A 17,666-nucleotide genomic window follows, 5' to 3' on the forward strand; every position below is an offset into this window, starting at 1 on the left:
CCTACAATGCACCCTGCCCTCGGGCCTACCAGAGGGGTGGCTAATATGCAGGTAAGGGAAGGTTTAGGGACTGGCAAGTGGGGGCACTTGCGCAGTCGGCGCGACGGTCCCGGACCGCGCACAGGGTCTGCGGTGGCAGACCCTAGACACACTTTACAAGGCCGCTTCCGTGGGTGGCGCAACCAGCGCTGCAAGCCCACCAGCAGCATTGGCATTCACAAGCCCTGGCACCCCTGGTGCACTTTACTGGGGACTGACAGTGAATCCAATAAACCAATCATGGACATCAATTACAGGTACACTTTACTTAGGGAGCACTTGCACTGCGGCACGGATTAGCCGTGGCGCAGTGCCCTGAGCGGACAACACCAGCAAAACAGTCGAGGCACACCATCAAAAAGTGGAAGGGAAAACTCACGCCAAGGTGCCAGGTCTAACAGGAACAGTCCAGCCCGAACTGCCAAGTCAGGTCCTCTCTGGACTGGAACCAAGCATCCTAGGACAGGTTTCGGGGTTTCACCCCTCTTCAGCCAGGATAGCTTGATTCCAGTGGCATGGAGAGCACGGGACTCACGTCTGAGCATACCCGTCCCACTCGGGGTGACAAATGCATAAACAACAGTTGATGGACAGAATGCAGAACAATGTCATACATTCACCCCAGTACAGAGATCTGGGCCTAAACCCATCGTTTTTTTGCTCACCATGCCATTCCAGTTTGAACCCAGCCATATGCAAATCAGTCTTGACCCTGTGCCTCATGGGAACAGTCCAGCCCGAACTGCCAAGCCAGGTCCTCCCTGGACTGGAACCAAGAATCCTAGGACCGGTTTCGGGGTTTCACCCCTCTTCAGCCAGGATAGCTTGATTCCAGTGGCATGGAGAGCGCGGGACTCACGTCTGAGCATACCCGTCCCACTCGGGGTGACAAATGCAAAAACAACAGTTGATGGACAGAATGCAGAACAATGTCATACATTCACCCCAGTACAGAGATCTGGGACTATATCCATCATTTTTTTGCTCACCATGCCATTCCAGTTTGAACCCAGCCATATGCAAATCAGTCTTGACCCTGCGCCTCATGGGAACAGTCCAGCCCGAACTGCCAAGCCAGGTCCTCCCTGGACTGGAACCAAGCATCCTAGGACCAGTTTCCGTCCATCATCCCCTTTGGTATCGCTTTGTTCGCCCTAAGTTGGCAGGGTATGCCCAGACGTGGGTCCCTTGCTCACTTTGCCACTGGATTCAAGATAGCTTGGCTGATGAGGGTTATGAACCCGAAACCGGTCCCAGTATGCTTGTTTCCGGTCCAGGGAAGATATGGCTTGGCAGTTCGGGCTGGACTGTTCCTATGAGGCACAGGGTCAGACTGATTTGCATATGGCCATGTCAGAACTGGGGTGGTGGAGTGAGCTAAAGAATGATGATGGATTAAACCCAGATCAGTTGACTGGGGGTGAGTGTTTGATTTGCTCAAACGCTCCGTCCATCATCCCCTTTGGTATCGCTTTGTTCGCGTTGAGAAAGCTGCTGCTCGAGTAAAAATCTACTCCAGCAGCAGAAAAAGAAAGCTTGTGCTGAGCATAATGCCTTACAATATCAGATAAGGTAGTGATGGTTTTAGAACTGTCGCACATCAAATTCTACCATTTCTGTACTTTTCACCATATTATATATACAAGTGGTGGTGCCAATCAAGGTAACATGTACATCCCACTACCAAGGATGTATAACAAACAAGTATTACTAGAAAACCTGTTTAAACTTATGTTTTTAAGGAGAATAGTACCTCTGCACTCTAATAGTCAAAACAAACTATGATAATTGGAAGGTAAGTATGACAGAGATGGCTATTTTAAATCAAGTGTATTAAATAATTTTCTTATTTTGTCAATTAGACAAAGGAGCAAAGGAAAAGTACAATTTGTTCAAAAAGATAGAACATCACTAGCACATAAATTCTTGTTCAAGGTGTTTAATATTAAATATTTTCATTTAGTTGAACCACTTCAGACACTAGTAAAAACAGTGTGTTCAATTCCAAGTACAAAAATGAGATTTCAATATTACTTTTTGTGAAACCATTCCAAACACAAATAAGTACAGTGTATTTGATTCCAAGTGCAAAATACATTTCTGTATTAGTTTCCAAGTACAAAACACATTTTCTGTATTATGTTATAATGTCTTTCACTGGGCACACAGTAAGCCGATGCATAGATCAAAGACGACGTCCCAATCCTGGAACTTATCAAACGTTGATGATTGAGGACAATCAAGGACAGCCCGGTTGTGAAGTAGCAGAAGACAGCCGACACGTGTTTCGTTACTAAAAAGTAACTTTATCAAGGCTTATTGGGCATAATGGTGAATTATTGTTATGCGAATGAAGCTAGGGTTCTCATTGCCCACCAGCTCCATCTGAGTCTAGCAAAGGTCCTCCGATTAGGTCAATGTTTCGGAAAATTAGATCATCGGTGAAAGTGGTGTCAGGGAAAAGATTCCAACCGCATATTTCGTGGAGAAAGTATGGGCTAAGCAGCAGTAAGTAGATAGAAAAGAAGGCAGGGCTTTGATAGGTCCTTAGGTTGGCGTTTCGCGGTCGGCGAGTTCCAAACGATCCGGTCGATTGTGTGGAGTGTTGAACAAATTGTACTTTTCCTTTGCTCGTTTGTCTAATTGACAAAATAAGAAAATTATTTAATACACTTGATTTAAAATAGCCATTTCTGTCATACTTACCTTCCAATTATCATAGTTTGTTTTGACTATTAGAGTGCCGAGGTACTATTCTCCTTAAAAACCTGTGCATAATGCCGTTCGCAATGATTTCACAGTGCGGACAAGCATCCGGCACTGTGCAATCACCGCAAACAGCATTTTTCTATCGCACTACGCCGCTCGCGCTTGCGTAGAGTTGTGTAGTGCAACTCCGTGAACTACACCCAGGGTTAGCTTTTGGATGACAGGGGCTGTAGAGGGGTAGTGGCTCCAGAAGTCTGATGATTCAGGGCTGGGCTGAATAGACCTGGGCTGCATTTAGAGTAGGGGAGATTTCCTTTCACCTGCATGGGCCTGGTCTGCCTTCAACAATGCTGTCTCCAGGAAGCTGCACCAGTGAAGACAGAACTGGTTTTGGCTAGGTACAGACACTCTCTGCCTTCAGAGAACAAAGGATTTTTGAGTATAAGAAGAGGGGCCCAGACACCAGACTTTTAAATCACTTCTAGGAAATCAAGATGAACCTTTGCCAAGGAAATGAGCTGGATAAGCTGAGGAGGAAATACTGTCCTTGTGCTGTTTGCTGTCTGGGGTTGGCCTGCAGTGGCTGCTTGCTGCCAAGGAAAGGAGAAAAGGGACTTTACTGTTTGCTTTGTCACCTGCTTGAAGAAAAGATCTCCAAGGGCTTGAAACTGTGTTTGCCTCCTGTTCTGAAGTCTCAGGGACACAAAGACTTCATCCCTTCCGTCTCTCTGCATCTGTAACTGCTGTTTCAGCTGCTACAGAGGGAAATTGGAATACAGATGCCGGCGAGTGATGCCGTAACCTGCACCGAAACTGTGGGCACCGCTTGTGAAGAGCACAACGCACCGCCCCGACTTGCACCGTAGGTCCGGCGCCTGTTGACGCCATGCCTCATCGACTGCGAAGCCGTCATCGAGGCCGTTGCCTGCAGCGGAGCCGAGGACACCGCTTGTGATGTCCACGACGCACCTCCCAACTCGCACCGCAGCCCCGACTTCATCGACGCTGGTGCTTTATCAACACGGAGCCGATCCTCAACATGGGTGACTCCCGAATCCAATGACATCGCACCTTTGTAATGAACCAATGCCTCAACACCATCCGTGATGTCACCATCTGACACAGTAAGGAACCGATGTCTCACCTCCCCTGCGCTGCAGCGAGGAACAGAGACATCACCTAGCCTGGGGGCGTAAGGAACCGACTCCACAGGCGCCAAAGAAGCATCACCTCCCCAACGCCATGCGTCGTCTCTGCTTTCATTAATTCCAAGGTACTGTTCTTTGTGGGTCTGTTTGACTCCGGGCCCGACACCACGCACCTCATGGTCGGTGCCGTTCTTTGGGATATTCATCTGTCACAACGTCATAATGACTACAGGTGGAGTATTTTGTTGCTAGAAGCTTGATTTGCATGAATAACCTATTTTTAAGGATATTTTGGATATTGTATTGTGGATTTTTTGTCATTTGGTCTTGTTTTGGTTTAGATAAAGATTACTTATTTTTCTAAATTGGTGTGGTGTCCATTTGTAGTGTTTTGACTGTGTTACTGTACATGTTCACAAATGCTTTACACACTGCCTCTGAGATAAGCCTGTCTGCTCATGCCAAGCTACCAAGGGGGTGAGCAGGGGTTATTTTAGGAGTGTATCCCCCTTACCCTGACTAGATTCAAGGGTCCATATTTGGACAAACGTACCTACCTCTGCCAACTTGTGACCCCTGGTTTCAAGCCAGAAAGTTATTTTAAGGCTTTTCATGACCTTGCAACAGTTAGCTGACAATTAGATCACTGCATTGAGGGTACATATAGTAGCTATACCACATGAGAAGTAGTGAGTACAGGGAAAGTATTGGCAAGGTGATTGTACGGGGTTGCTATCACTGGGAGACTGTGGAATCCTGTGATATGGATTGGGTAACATTTAACATCTGTAATTAGGCTCCAACATTTCAGCTTTGCATGTCATTTTAAAAACTGAGATGTTATCTTTGCAGGCTTTGAACTTTCTCTTACGGGAACATGGAGATAAACGAGTTGAACTAATGAGATCTGAATACAAAGAGATATTTGATGCTGTGCCTTTTGCTGATAAAACAAGGTAAGGTAAAAATGTTGTCACATACACCCCATGAAATAGGAACTACTCCAGCCTGAATTATAGTAGTGTTATTTATCTTGGAGACACAAGTTTATTCATGGTCATTGTTTGCACTGATCAAAATGATTGGGGAGTTTCAGTTTGGAAAAAGCAACATACAATGTGTTTTGCGTTTTGTTTGTACAAAGTTTTTCTTTATTTTCATTTTCCTGATAATGTAAATTTGTAGACAAATTAAAACACGCATACAATAAATGAACAGAATTGCGAGTTTAAAATATGTATGTGAGCCAGCACACATGCATATATGTATATGAAATGGAAAACAAATGTATACTATAGAGACGGATGTATGAGGTATATGCATTTATTGGAGGAAGCAAGGAGATGAATTCTTTGAGATATAACAACCCATCAGTGGATTATCAGGATTGGGGGTCTCTATTGTATGTAGAAATGTCGTGGATAAGGTCTACTCTAAATAAGGAGTAATAGATCGCAACAGTTTTATTAAACTTGTATTGGTTTCGTGTGAGATACAAGTCCTCAACACTAAGACAGCATAAGCAGTTTAATTCAAACTAATTTGACTAATTTATCCAGTCTTCATCAATACTGGGCTCTACTATTCTGTCAATTGAAAGAAGACTGATGTAAGTGTAGGATGGACAAAGCTAATTCCACAAGATGAACTTAAACGTACACATTGTGTATCTTAGGTACAGAAGTCATAAGACACAGATCTTCTGTGTGAGAGAGGAAACTTGATTCAAAGATGGTGTTATTTATTTACTGTTTTAGCAATGCTAAGGGAAATGCATAATGTAGAAGTAATACCCAGCTTCAAGCCTTCTGGTTTAAGAGATCGGAGGGACCTCTCAAATAAAACTGGAAACAGGTGCTTTGTGAGCCCTGGTGAAATTGCAGTTTCTCTCACATAATTTTCCGTATCTCACTTTATGATTTTCATGCAAAATGTCAGAGAATATGCATTATGCCACATAGTGTAATTGAAATTTCACTTGAGTAAGAAATCCTATTATGGGAGCACAAGAACAACACAATGAACTGAACATGAGCATCTGTATATTGCATGATTTTCCTCTACATGTTTAGCATGAAAAGGGTTCCCATATTCAAAATAGATGTGACAAAACCTTTTGTGTTAAAAACAGAGTAAAATGCTAGATCTGCATTTCACGTTATAAAGCATAATTTCATTTTTTGGTCCATTTTGCATAATTTCTGAGAGAAAATTTCACACATTTCTCCCAGGCTTAGTTCTGTGTCTTTACTGTTGCTTTGATACTGTACTTCTAGATTGATAGCACATGATGTAACCATATTGGGGAAGCATGATATGGAACACCTTTCCCTCGTTAGTAGTCCAAAAACAGGTTGCATGTTTTTGGTCGACTACCTGAAGCTCATCACAGACAAGGCAGAGGTACTGATTTTCAGAAAAAAAGCTCCCCATGGGATGCATTCTGGTGGCCCTCAGAACTCTGACCTACTTTTACCCCCACAAACCACACTAGGAACCCAGGCATCATTCTGGACAACAAGCTAACCTCCTCCGCATGCTTTGTAAGATTTTCAAATAGCTACCCACAAAACACAGAATCCACTATCACCCAGGCCCTTATCTCCAGCTGACTGGACTACTGCAACGCTCTCTACGTAGCAATCGCAACTCACCTCCTCCAATGACTATAGACCATACAGAACACCACAGCCAGACTCATCCTGGATCTCCCTAGACAAATCCACATCACCCCCTACCTCAGGGAACTCAACTGGCTCCCTGGACAGAAAAGATTCCAGTTCAAATTCCTGACCCATGCACAAAGACTTACACAACAGCAGACCTGCGTACTTCAACCACCACCTGAAATTCCAACAGACCACCAGACATGTCAGTTCCATGTCCATGTCCCTTTTCCTAACCCTCACCCCTTGCATTTGACGTAACAGATGTAGAGGTTGATACTTTTCCTACCTAGCAGCAAAGACATGGAATGGACTACTCTTTTGTCTATGGACCTCCCCATCTCTTCCAGAGTTCCCAGAGTTCTTGTGGACCAAGCTTTTCAGCTAATCAACTGGACCCTGCTAGCTCATATTTACCCTCAAGGGGGACAAAAAGTGCTCTACAAGTCTACTGATTGATTGATTGATTGATTGATTGATTGTTTGAATGCTAATCCGCACTGCAATCAGCTGTCACAGTGCAATGAGATTCCCAATGATGAAGCATCCCACCTCTGGTGGGTGAGGGGCTTCTTCCTTAAAATGGAATATCCCCTTTTAGCGAGGTGTTTTGCTCTGTGTTCCCCTGCTCCTTTCTTTTTCTCCTTTTTGCTTCAAGACCCAAGTGTTTACATTCTGGAAGTAGTTAAAACTTTGTAGACCATTATACTAGCGCCCTAGTGGGAAAAACATGTAATAAGTTGTGAGAAAAGCAAATAAGAAGTTTTATTTTGGAATCACATTGACTGGTGGCTGAAAATGTATCACAATGAAGCAGACATTTTACACAGTTGCCTCCCAGGAAGCCTTCAGTTGAAGCCTTTCATGACCCTGGGCTTCCGCCTTGCAATGGTAGCCCACCCATACTATAATACCCGTACCTTATGCCAAAGTTGCTCAGTTTGCTACAAGTGGCTGCAGTGGCTGATGACAATGTCCACTGCCCTATGTATCTTTCCCATCTGATCGTAAAAAGGGTCCTTTGTTAGCCCATCTAGAATTCTCAGAATCCAATACTGGGCCCTCCTGGCACTCAGCTTTTCTTACTGCACATGCTGGACTGTAGAGCCACAAAGCACTTGTGTGCCCAGCACCACAACTGTTATTTTCATGTTGTGCAAGGCACGCGCAACCTACCTAACCCAGTCTCCTAGGGGACAGTTCATGTCAATGATGGCATGAGAGCTTCATGACACTTTATTTTTACAAAACACCTTGCCTGTTTAGCTTCTGTAAATACATAAGAGCGTGCTGTGTCAGACAGTGTATTTAATTTCCACTACTAATTGAAACAACGCAGTCTTGCCAGGTGCTTATATTTTTGTGACAATATTCAATCAATACAGGATGCGTTAAAAAAAGTCAAACACAGAACATAATAAAATACTACTCCAAATAATAAAAAAGCTATAATAATGTTATGAACAAAATGACACCAAAGTGAAAAAAATCAAATAAGGGGAACCAGAGATACAAAATACTAAGACGTTTTATGTGAAAAAATAGCACCAAAAAGTGCTAAGTGGCAATCATAATCAATGGACGCAGTAGATCGGGACCTGTTGCTTCAGTCCAGTAAGGTCACAATCTGGGCAGATCAGGTTTGGCAGGTTTGTACCAGTTATCCCGAGGTCTTGAAGTCAAGATTTTGTTCCCAGGTTCTCAAAGATATTTGAAGAGGTCCACGTAGACACAACCAAGGGACCCACAACCTTAGGAGCAGCACTTTGGGGCCAAGACTCAATCTGGCAGAGGCCACCAGCAGTGTCAAGATCATACACAGTTGGAACCCGTCAGCTGGGAGTTGCAGGGAAAGGCCTTGTGTAGCTTTTTGTGTCCACGTAGCACCACACGAGTTTTGCTAACTGACCACCGGAGTCTGAGTCTTTGTTCTGAGTAGAAGAGGGAGCAAGTACTGGCCTCCAGGGCTCCTTTTAGGTAACAGACAGCATGTCTAGTCCTCTTCTTTTCTTCCTCAAGACCAGTCGTGGTCTGATGAAGGTATTTTACAGAAGCATTTTTATGTCAAGCACCTGGTTGTGGGTGGCCATTCACTATGAAAATAAGGTAAGCATTCCCAGTGGTAAGTTTCTCACTTTTGCAGTGGCTCCTGTGCACCCTATAGCAAATGATCCACCAGTGCCCCTCACACTACTTCCAAGATGGAAACACTCATCTCCACTTATGCACAACCTGTGTGCCCAATCAGAAATGTGGCTTGGGTAATGAGCTGTCCCTCCTCTGGGTTCACTCTAAACCAGTTCTATGGACAGCTCTTTCCCTACTAGGTTTAGTGCCTGCTTCACTGGAATATATATATGTTTATGTCACCACTGGGCAGCTATAGCTAGGACCTTGTTTCCATATGAAAAGCATTTTATGGTTTGCTTATAACTTTGGAACAAAACTTTAAGGAAATAACTTATCCACCTCTGCACATTTTTAGAAACTGTGTGGGTAATCTGTCAAGTGGGAGGATGAAAAAAAAGCAGAGCCCCAAAACACTTTTCCCCCCATTTATTTTTCCATTGGAAATCAGACACAGCTACAGCTGAAATGGATGAATGGCATTACACCAAAGTTGGCAAACATTTTGATTTTGACCCAGAAAGCATGTTTTTTGTGATTTGATGAAGATGTCTTCAGTAGTGTTTGAGAAATTGAGATTAGAAAAATAGAGATATTTTATGAAGCGTAGGATCCGCAGAGTTCACAAATCTTGAGATAAGATCTGATTGGCTGCCACCACATCAACAATGATGCAGCACTAGCCAGTTTAGAACTGAAACTGTCCAGGAAATGAGTGAAAAAATATATAAGGGGCAGAGTAGGGATACCAGGCCCCCTTATGTTTGCATCTTTTGTGAGGCCCTGGGAACACTATTCTCTTGGGTTGCTACATTAATAATCAGTGGATGGAGGTGCAGGCCCCCCTCTCCAAGCCTTGAACATGCCCTGGGGACCCCATCCCCTGTGGTGATAATTCACAAAAGGTAAGAGAAATGTGTAGCACCCCTCCCCCAGCAAGTGATAGGCCCCAGAGACCCCATCCCCTAAGGGCCAGATATGGATGCAGTTCGCAGGGAGCCTATCCCCTGAGGCACTGCTATTTTCTGTCTGGAAGAGTACTGGAATACCCTACTTTCACTTTCCAAATCAGAAAACAGACTCCTGATTCTGCCTGGCGGCACATGAATAAATGCTGCTCCCATCTGGGCAAGACCAAAAATAGTGACCCAGATCCCGCCAGCATCCATTATGGTGCTGACAGGGGTACTAGATGGGGTGGCAGGGGCCCTGGGATCCCCCCTTCCGCAGCCCCCAATGAACGTTGTCACTGGAGCTCTCACCAAAAATATAAAAATAGCTGGCTTCTGCCAGGGTAGGCAGCTTGGCCCATCTAAGGCCCTAGGGCTCCATCAAAATTCTCAAACAAAAACTAAAGATGTGATGTGGATGCACCAGTCTGGCACTGGGGCATCCACAAATGTATTAAAAAAGACAATAAAAGAATAATGAAAGAGTGGCGAAGGAGCCCATTCTGCCCTAGAGCATTTTTTTATTATTTGTTTTCTTGCTAGTGGTGTCCTTAGAATGTAGCAGGAGCACCACCAAATATTTGGTTAATGTTTTGGGGGCTGCAGGGAGTGCAGCAGTTCCCAACATTGAAAAAATAAACAGTAAGGGCATCATTATGATGCTGTAAGTGCGGACCACCGCCCACCACCACGTCTGACTGGGGACCAGCCGACAGTGAGGCACAGGTCCAACCTCCCAATTTGGATGCAAACGCCGGCTTGGTAGTTGAAGACTGCTCCTTCACACTGAGGATAGCACTGTGGCCCAGGAAAAGAGCTGCAGCAAAAGCCTCCATGTAAAGGAGCACATGATAAGGGGCACATGAAGCATGGATGTGTGTGGGGGCATTACATGGCCCCATGTAGGAGTGGCCCATGAGGGACATGGGCCTTGTTTGGGGCCCTCAAAGTCACTTTCCAGCAGCCTAATAATTTTGGTCAGACCAGCATGAAAAGACTGTCAGAAAGTTTAATCGCAATCCCGACGACGGTGCAGCCTTGGCAGCGCCGTCATTGGGATTGCGATTCTAACCAGCACCCAGTGAAACCCCGAAACCGGTCCTAGGATGCTTGATTCCAGTCCAGGGAGGACCTGGCTTGGCAGTTCTGGTTGGACTGTTCCCATGAGGCACAGGGTCAAGACTGATTTGCATATGGCTGGGTTCACACTGAAATGGCATAGTGAGCAAAAAAACGATGGGTTTAGGCCCAGATCTCTGTACTGGGGTGAATGTATGACATTGTTCTTCATTCTGTCCATCAACTGTTGTTTTTGCATTCATCACCCTGAGAGGGACAGGAATGCCCAGACGTGGGTCCCGTGCTCTCCATGCCCCTGGAATCAAGCTATCTTGGCTGAAGAGGGGTGAAACCCCGAAACCGGTCCTAAGATGCTTGATTCCAGTCCAGGGAGGACCTGGCTTGGCAGTTCGGGCTGGACTGTTCCCATGAGGCACAGGGTCAAGACTGATTTGCATATGGCTGGGTTCAAACTGGAATGGCATGGTGAGCAAAAAAACTATGGATTTAGGCCCAGATCTCTGTACTGGGGTGAATATATGACATTGTTCTGCATTCTGCCCATCAACTGTTGTTTTTGCATTCATCTAAATTAAGTAGGCAGAATTTGAGGCCTGTCTCTAATGGCACCCTGTTGTGTTTGAAAGCCGTATACAGTGCATGGTCAAAAGATTAGCTTTCCTCCTTCTTGAAGAAAACAAACCTCTGCTGGGCTGCTTGGGCTTAGCTCTTCCTCTGTGTTACAGGCTCACTAGTCAAAATTAACTGTAAGCCAGAAGCTGAGAGGTCCAGCCTAATCAATCTTTCATCATCCTGAATAGTGGCCGGCCTTGATTTCCCCGTAGAGGCAGTGCCGGGGGCTCTGCTACAATAGTAAAGTAAATTACTGACACTGTTTTAATAATTGTCCTTTTTAACCCCTTTGATGCTCATGACGGAATGGTTCCGTCATGAGTATCGGTGCCCCTGTGCCCATGACGGAACCATTCCGTCATGAGGCCAGGGGCACAAAATCCCTCTGCTGCAGACAGCAGAGGGATTTCTATTTAATCCCTTTGACCTTGGGAGCTGGGGAAGAGCTTCCCCAGCTACCGAGGCCCCCTCCCTGGTTTCTGTGCAATGAAGATCAGCGCGCACGCCGCGCTGTCTTCATTGCACAGAAACCGAAACTGAAATGAGCCTTTAGGCTCATTTCAGTTTCACTTTGTATGTGCTCAGGGGGCTATCTCAGCCCCCCGGGCACGTAGAAAGACAGGAGAGGTATCATTGGAAAGGGGAGAATCTCCCCTTTCCAATGGTACCACTCCCCAGTGTATCCCTGCTTGGGGATCGCACCAGGATGGCGATCCCCAAGCAGGGATCCACCCACTAGACACCAGGGAGGGGGGTGCGGCCCCTTAGGCAAGGGCTTTTGCTCCCCCCAAATATTTTTAGTGTCATTTAGTCTTTTTGCCCCCCCCTGGGGGGCAGATGGGGGCAGTAGCCCCCAATCTGCCCCCCGGGGGGGGGGCAAAAAGCCCACTAGACACCAGGGATATTTACTTTGCGCACATCATTGATCAGGGTTGGGGCTGCCCATGAAGTGCATGTCCATGCCCCCACCCCGCATAATGTACAGCCTTTCTGCCCCCCCTGGGGGGAAGTTGGGGGCAGCAGTCCCCAGTCTGCCCCGCCGGGGGGCAAAAAGCCCACAAGACACCAGGGATTTTTGGGAGGCAAATTTGAATTAGGATGGAGGCTCCAAAAACGGGCATGCCCATGCCCCCACCCGCAAAAATAACAGCCTTCCTGCCCCCCTTGGGGGGCAGATGGGGCAGTAGCCCCCAATCTGCCCCCCGGAGGGGCAAAAAGCCCACTAGACGCCAGGGATTTTTTTGGCAAATTTTAATTAGGGTGGGGGCATTGGCATGCTCATTTTGGGCAGCCCCCAACCTAATTAAAATTTGCCCAAAAACCTCCCTGGGATCTAGTGGACTTTCTGCCCCCCCCTGTGGGCAGATTGGGCTTTAGCCGCCAATTTGCCACACCGGGGGGGCAAAAAGCCCACTAGACGCCAGGGATTTTTTGGGGGCAAATTTGTATTAGGGTGGGGTCCCAAAAAGGGCATGTCCATGCCCCCACCCCGCCACGAAAATTACAGCCTTCCTGCCCCCTTGGGGGTCAGATGGGACAGTAGCTCCCAGTCTGCCACCCCGGGGGGCAAAATGACCACTAGACGCCAGAGATTTTTAGGGGAAACTTTTAATTAGGGTGGGGGTTGCCCAAAACGGCCATGCCCATGCCCCCACCCCCTCCCCGCAAAAATTACAGCCTTCCTGCCCCCCGGGGGACAGATGGGGCAGTAGTCCCCAATCTGCCCCTCCGGGGGGCAAAAAGCCCACTAGACGCCAGGGATTTTTTTAGGCAAATTTTAATTAGGGTGGGGGCATTGGCATACCCGTTTTGGGCAGCCCCCACCCTAATTAAAATTTGCCCCAAAACTCCCTGGCGTCTAGTGGACTTTCTGCCTCCTCTGGGGGGCAGATGAAGGCATCAGCCCCCAATCTGCCCTGTTGGAGGGGTAAAATGCCCACTAGACGCCAGGGATTATTTTGGGGCAAATTTTAATTAGGTTGGGGGTTGGCCAAAACTGACATGCCCATGCCCCCACCCCCTCCCTGCAAAAGTTACAGCCTTCCTGCCCCCCGTGGAGGACAGATGGGGCAGTAGCCCCCAATCTGCCCCCCCAGGGGGCAAAAAGCCTACTAGACACCAGAGATTTTTCGGGGAAAATTTTAATTAGGGTGGGGGCATTGGCATGCCCGTTTTGGGCAACCTCCACCCTAATTAAAATTTACCCAAAAAACTCTCTGGCACCTAGTGGACTTTCTGCCTCCCCTGGGGGGCAGATGGGGGCATTAGCCCCCAATCTGCCCCACCGGGGGGGCAAAAAGCCCACTAGACGCCAGGGAGTTTTTTGGGGAAAATTTTAATTAGGGTGGGGGTTGCCCAAAACGGCCATGCCCATGCCCCCACCCCCTCCCCACAAAAATTACAGCCTTCCTGCCCCCCCGGGGGACAGATGGGGCAGTAGTCCCCAATCTGCCCCTCCAGGGGGCAAAAAGCCCACTAGACGCCAGGGATTATTTTAGCCAAATTTTAATTAGGGTGGGGGCATTGGCATGCCCATTTTGAACGGCCCCCACCCTAATTAAAATTTGCCCAAAAAAATCCCTGGCATCTAGTGGACTTTCTGCCCCTCAGGGGGGGCAGATAGGGGCAGTAGACCTCAATCTGCCCCCCTTGGGGGGCAAAAAGCCCACTGGACGCCAACGATTACGCTGGCTTTTTTATGTGTGGGGGTGGGGGCTGTCCAGAATGGGCATACCGATGCCCCCACCCCCCAAAAAATAGCCACAGTGTTTATGCCCCCCTTGGGGGCATATCGGGGCAGCCGCCTCCCCCCGATGCCCCCCCCCGGGTGGCAGAAAGTCAACTTGGCACAGAGTTATTTTTAGCAATATGCCTACCTGTGGATTTAGGGCCCTAGCGCAGCCATCACATAGGGAAACCTACCACACCTACACATTTCTGAAAACTAGACACCCGGGGGCTTCCAGGGAGGTATGGCTTGCGTGGATCCCCCGACGTTTCCTTACCCAGAATCCCCTGCAAACCTCAATTTTAGCTCTATAAAACACTTTTTTCACATATTTTTGTGTTGGAAAGTTGTTGCATCACCGGGCTCACACAAGTTTCCCACCACCCAGTGTTCCCCTAGGTCTAGCGGTAAAAATGGTGCCTCACTTGTGTGGGAGGCCCAAGTACCAGCGACAGGCAAGGGCCCAAAACGTAGTGAGGCGACATCAAAATTGCCTATCTCAAAACCACCTGGTTTTGCAAGAGGGGTCACCTGTGTTTTTGGCCCCGTGCTCGGCGGCCATCTAGGGAAACCTACCAAACCCACACATTTCTGAAAACTAGACACCCGGGGACTTCCAGGGAGGTATGGCTTGCATGGATCCCCCAACGTTTCCTTACCCAGAATCCCCTGCAAACCTCAATTTTAGCTGAAAAAATCACTTTTTTCACACATTTTTGTGTGGGAAAGTTGTGGCATTACTGGGCTCACACAGATTTCCCACCACCCAGCGTTCCCCCAGATCTCCCGATAAAAATGGTGCCTCACTTGTGTGGGAGGCCCTAGTAACCGCGACAGGCAAGGGCCCAAAACGTAGTGAGGTGACATCAAAATTGCCTCTCTCAAAACCACCTGATTTTGCAAGGGGGGTCACCTGGGTTTTTGGCCCGTGCTCGGCGGCTATCTAGGGAAACCTACCACACCCACACATTTCTGAACACTAGACACCCGGGGGCTTCCAGGGAGGTATGGCTTGCGTGGATCCCCCAATGTTTCCTTACCCAGAATCCCCTGCAAACCTCAATTTTAGCTGAAAAAAACCTTTTTCACACATTTTTGTGTGGGAAAGTTGTGGCATCACCGGGCTCACACAAATTTCACACCACCCAGCGTTCCCCTAGGTCTCCTGATAAAAATGGTGCCTCACTTGTGTGGGAGACCCAAGTACCCGCGACAGGCAAGGGCTCAAAACGCAGTGAGGCGACATCAAAATTGCCTATCTCAAAACAACCTGGTTTTGCAAGGGGGGTCACCTGGGTTTTTGGCCCTGTGCTCGGCGGCCATATAGGGAAACCTACCAAACTTATACATTTCCAAAAACTAGACACCCGGGGGCTTCCAGGGAGGTATGGCTTGCGTGGATCCCCCAATGTTTCCTTACCCAGAATCCCCTGCAAACCTCGATTTTAGCTGAAAAAATCACTTTTTTCACACATTTTGGTGTGGGAAAGTTGTGGCATCACCGGGCTCACACAAATTTACCACCACCCAGCGTTCCCCCAGGTCTCCCGGTAAAAATGGTGCCTCACTTGTGTGGGAGGCCCAAGTACACGCGGCAGGCAAGGGCTCAAAACATTGTTAGGTGAAATCAAAATTGCCTATCAAGAAATGTTTTGGGCCCTTGCCTGTCGTGGGTACTTGGGCCTCCCACACAAGTGAGGCACCATTTTTACCAGGAGACCTGGGGGAACGCTGGATGGTGGTAAATTTGTGTGAGCCCGGTGATGCCACAACTTTCCCACACCAAAATGTGTGAAAAAAGTGATTTTTTCAGCTAAAATTGAGGTTTGCAGGGGATTCTGGGTAAGGCAACTTTGGGGGATCCACGCAAGCCATACCTCCCTGGAAGCCCCCGGGTGTCTAGTTTTCAGAAATGTATGGGTTTGGTAGGTTTCCCTAGATGGTCGCCGAGCACCGGGCCAAAAACCCAAGTGACCCCCCTTGCAAAACCAGCTGGTTTTGCGATAGGCCATTTTGATGTCGCCTCACTACGTTTTGGGCCCTTGCCTGTCGCGGGTACTTGAGCTTCCCACACAAGTGAGGCACCATTTTTACCGGGAGACCTGGGGGAACGCTGGGTGGTGGTAAATTTGTGTGAGCCCGGTGATGCCACAGCTTTCCCACACCAACACGTGTGAAAAAATAGTTTTTTTCAGCTAAAATTGAGGTTTGCAGGGGATTCTGGGAAAGGAAACATTGGGGGATCCACGCAATCCATACCTCCCTGGAAGCCCCCGGGTGTCTAGTTTTCAGAAATGTATGGGTTTGGTAGGTTTCCCTAGATGGCCGCCGAGCACCGGGCCAAAAACCCAAGTGACCCCCTTGCAAAACCAGTTGGTTTTGCGATAGGCCATTTTGATGTCGCCTCACTACATTTTGGGCCCTTGTCTGTCGCGGGTACTTGGGCCTCCCACACAAGTGAGGCACCATTTTTACTGGGAGACCTTGGGGAACGCTGGGTGGTGGTAAATTTGTGTGAGCCCGGTGATGCCACAACTTTCCCACACCAAAATGTGTGAAAAAAGTGCTTTTTTCAGCTAAAATTGAGGTTTGCAGGGGATTCTGGGTAAGGAAACGTAGGGGGATCCACGCAAACCATACCTCCCTGGAAGCCGCCGGGTGTCTAGTTTTCAGAAATGTGTGGGTTTGGTAGGTTTCCCTATGTGCCGGCAGAACTAGGGTTCAAAAACTACAGTTAGGCACTTTGCAAAAAAAAGGTCATTTTTCACTGCAAATTTGAGGTGTGATCATGTTGCGTTTTGCGCCGTTTCCTGTCGCGGGCACTAGGCCGACCCGCACAAGTGAGGTACCATTTTTCTTGTAGGACTTTGGGGAATGCCGGGTGGGTGGAAATTTGTGGATCCACGCAGATTCCAGAACTTTCCATCATAGAAATGTGGGGAAAATGTGGTTTTTTGGACATTTTTTAGGTTTGCAAGGGATTCTGGGTAACAGACCCTGGTGGGAGGCCCTCAAGTCACCCCATCCTGGATTCCCCTGGGTGTCTAGTTTTCAAAAATATATAGGTTTGCTAGGTTTCCCTAAATGCCGGCAGAGCTAGGGTTCAAAAACTACAGCTAGTCACTTTGCCAAAAAAGAGTCATTTTTCACTGCAAAATTGAGGTGTGACCACGTTGCGTTTTGCGCCGTTTCCTGTCGCGGGCACTAGGCCGACCCGCACAAGTGAGGTACCATTTTTCTCGTAGAACTTTGGGGAACGCGGAGTGGGTGGAAATTTGTGGATCCACGCAGATTCCAGAACTTTCCAACATAGAAATGTGGGGAAAATGTGTTTTTTTTGACAATTATTTAGGTTTGCAAGGGATTCTGGGTAACAGACCCTGGTGGGAGGCACTCAAGTCACCCAATCCTGGATTCCCCTGGGTGTCTAGTTTTCAAAAGATATAGGTTTGCTAGGTTTCCCTAGGTGACGGCAGAGCTAGGGTTCAAAAACTACAGCTAGTCACTTTGCCAAAAAAGGGTTATTTTTCACTGCAAAATTGAGGTGTGACCATGTTGCGTTTTGCGCCGTTTCCTGTCGCGGGCACTAGCCCGACCCGCGCAAGTG

The 17,666-nt window shown here is 47.6% G+C and overlaps 1 protein-coding gene across 2 annotated transcripts in view; it reads left to right on the forward strand.

Annotated features, from left to right (window-relative positions):
• LOC146809207 (putative methyltransferase DDB_G0268948) overlaps positions 1-17,666 on the forward strand; it is a 283,255-nt gene that overhangs the window by 83,582 nt on the left and 182,007 nt on the right. For both annotated transcript variants that reach the window (XM_085614310.1, XM_085614311.1), the window contains exon 5: positions 4,749-4,852. In XM_085614310.1, the coding sequence (XP_085470436.1) occupies positions 4,749-4,852 (104 nt within the window). The remainder of the gene's footprint in view (positions 1-4,748; positions 4,853-17,666) is intronic.

This window comes from Triturus cristatus, chromosome 7 (assembly GCF_964204655.1).
Source record: "Triturus cristatus chromosome 7, aTriCri1.1, whole genome shotgun sequence".
NCBI lineage: Eukaryota > Metazoa > Chordata > Amphibia > Caudata > Salamandridae > Triturus > Triturus cristatus.